The 1935-nt window shown below is 39.3% G+C and overlaps 1 protein-coding gene across 1 annotated transcript in view; it reads right to left on the bottom strand. All coding sequences in view use genetic code 11, as the record gives it.

Moving 5' to 3' along the window:
* Positions 1 to 679: 679 nt before the first annotated feature.
* EGR_09948 (hypothetical protein) overlaps positions 680 to 1935 on the bottom strand; it is a gene marked incomplete at both ends in the record, with an annotated part of 12557 nt that continues 11301 nt past the window's right edge. The window contains 2 exons of the mRNA XM_024499197.1: positions 680 to 786; positions 1250 to 1322. Coding sequence (XP_024346381.1) covers positions 680 to 786; positions 1250 to 1322 — 180 coding nt within the window. The remainder of the gene's footprint in view (positions 787 to 1249; positions 1323 to 1935) is intronic.

Below are 1935 nucleotides of genomic sequence, written 5' to 3' on the forward strand. Positions count from 1 at the left end.
TGCTTAGTCATTTATTCTAGAAGCCTCCGAATTTGTTCAGATTCGCTTAAATTACTAACATCGTGGGTGTAGTTCAACCATCAGGTCACCAGATGAATAAGGTGCTTGATTTTAAGTAAATGTGGTTAAATATGTTTCAAAACCACTGATAGCTCAAAAATCGGAGAACAGTCTAGCTAGCCACAGTTGAAGCTCAGTTTTCAGAGGACAAATAAACAAAATGCGTTGCCAAATGTATTATCAATAGCTATTGACAACGCCCTTCTATCGACTTTTTGCTATGCAAAAGATTATTTCAATATTTTTAGTTAGCGCGAATTTCCGAAATAACTTCCATTTTCTGACTAATTAATAGGTTCTAACGCATAGTTTGATCTTAATTATCAAATTATCGACAAAGGTTTAGTTTTTATTTTTAGACTTATAAACCTTTCAAACAAGCACTTTTCCAAAATTTTTAATTTACTTTAGCTTTGAATGTATTAATACGCAAGAGCAAATGCTACGGATGAATTGCCGTCAAAACGCGCAACCACTTATCACCAAGCTTTAGCCAATCGCATCATTCAGCCTATGACGTGGGAACAAGCCGGTCCTTCTGATTGGCCTTTGATGTTACGCACGATAGCCATACGCCTGAGTGCACAAATAAAAAGACGGTGCACATTGAATTGTACTGCTAACTAGCACCCTGATGAGCAAACATTCTTCTTGGAGGTAATCGTGCCTCAGAAACAATGAAGAAATTCGTTCCACTAACTAGAAAGCCAAATTTACCTAAACATTCTATTGACTTAAATATTGACATAAAATGGGCAAGAGTTCATATGCTGCCGACATCTGGAAACTGTAACCGACCTCGCAAAAGAGTTGTTATTGTATAAAACTTGGCATTAAAAGGAAAAGCCAAGGTGAACAAAAAGGAACCACTATACTAGGTACAGTGACCTTAAGGCAGTATCTTACCACTGAGATCGGGGTATTTGTGGGAATGTCGCATCAAATTAACGCCCAGCCTTCTGTACTGTCACCTAGAAGATCAAATGCATGAGAGAACCTAGAAAGACGAGGATAGAAAGGTGCATGAGGACAGGGAAATCAAAATTCCGATTGGTTAATCAATCTAATTTTCCAGTTCTTATGGTTTAAATGATGCACTAAATGCATCAAGTAAAAATCAAAATTAGGCGACTAACACAATTCTACATTGCAATTAAAGTAGTGGCAGCAGTAATTCAAACTTAATTACCAAAAGTAAAGAATGGCACAAAATTTCGCAAGAATATGCAGCAAATTTCGTTGTTATTTATACTTTTGTTCGCCTGCAGAAGGGGGAATGTAAAGTTTGCCTTTCCATAACAACAGCTGTGCACATTTATGAGATAAGAGTGAGGGAGGAGGGGTGCTGGACGAGTTCATTAATAAATTTATTAATTTGGCTGGCTATACAGCTCCCACACTATGGAATTATAGACCACAATATCTGCAACAGGCAATTGGAGAACGGCATTCCCTCATTCTCCCTCTCCTCGGAGGAGTGGCATTTTCGCATCTGTGGAATTTGCCAGACTGTGATTCAAAGGCAGGTAGCAAGCCGTTTGATTGCCTACCACAACGACCAGACTAGGTGATACACGCTGGTTTTCAAGTTTAATGCTTGACAGTGGGCGAAGTGCCGCCACTAAAACATTCGTGGAGATCAAAGAGCAGTCAGCCGAAAACCAAATTTGAATGATTTTGAAACTGTTAAAAATTGCGAATTAAGACAACAGCAGGATGTCAATCCGAAGCCGTTCCTCCCAATCTGCATGCATAACCACCTGTTGAAAGCGCTTCAGCAGATCGCATGGCCAAATTGCATTAAACCTCAGCAGCAGCGGTGTTAACAAGAATTCTCTTTGTGACATCCACCATGAAAAGACGCTTACCTCCTAG

The sequence above is a fragment of the Echinococcus granulosus genome, assembly GCF_000524195.1.
Source record: "Echinococcus granulosus chromosome Unknown EG_S00178, whole genome shotgun sequence".
Taxonomy (NCBI): domain Eukaryota; kingdom Metazoa; phylum Platyhelminthes; class Cestoda; order Cyclophyllidea; family Taeniidae; genus Echinococcus; species Echinococcus granulosus.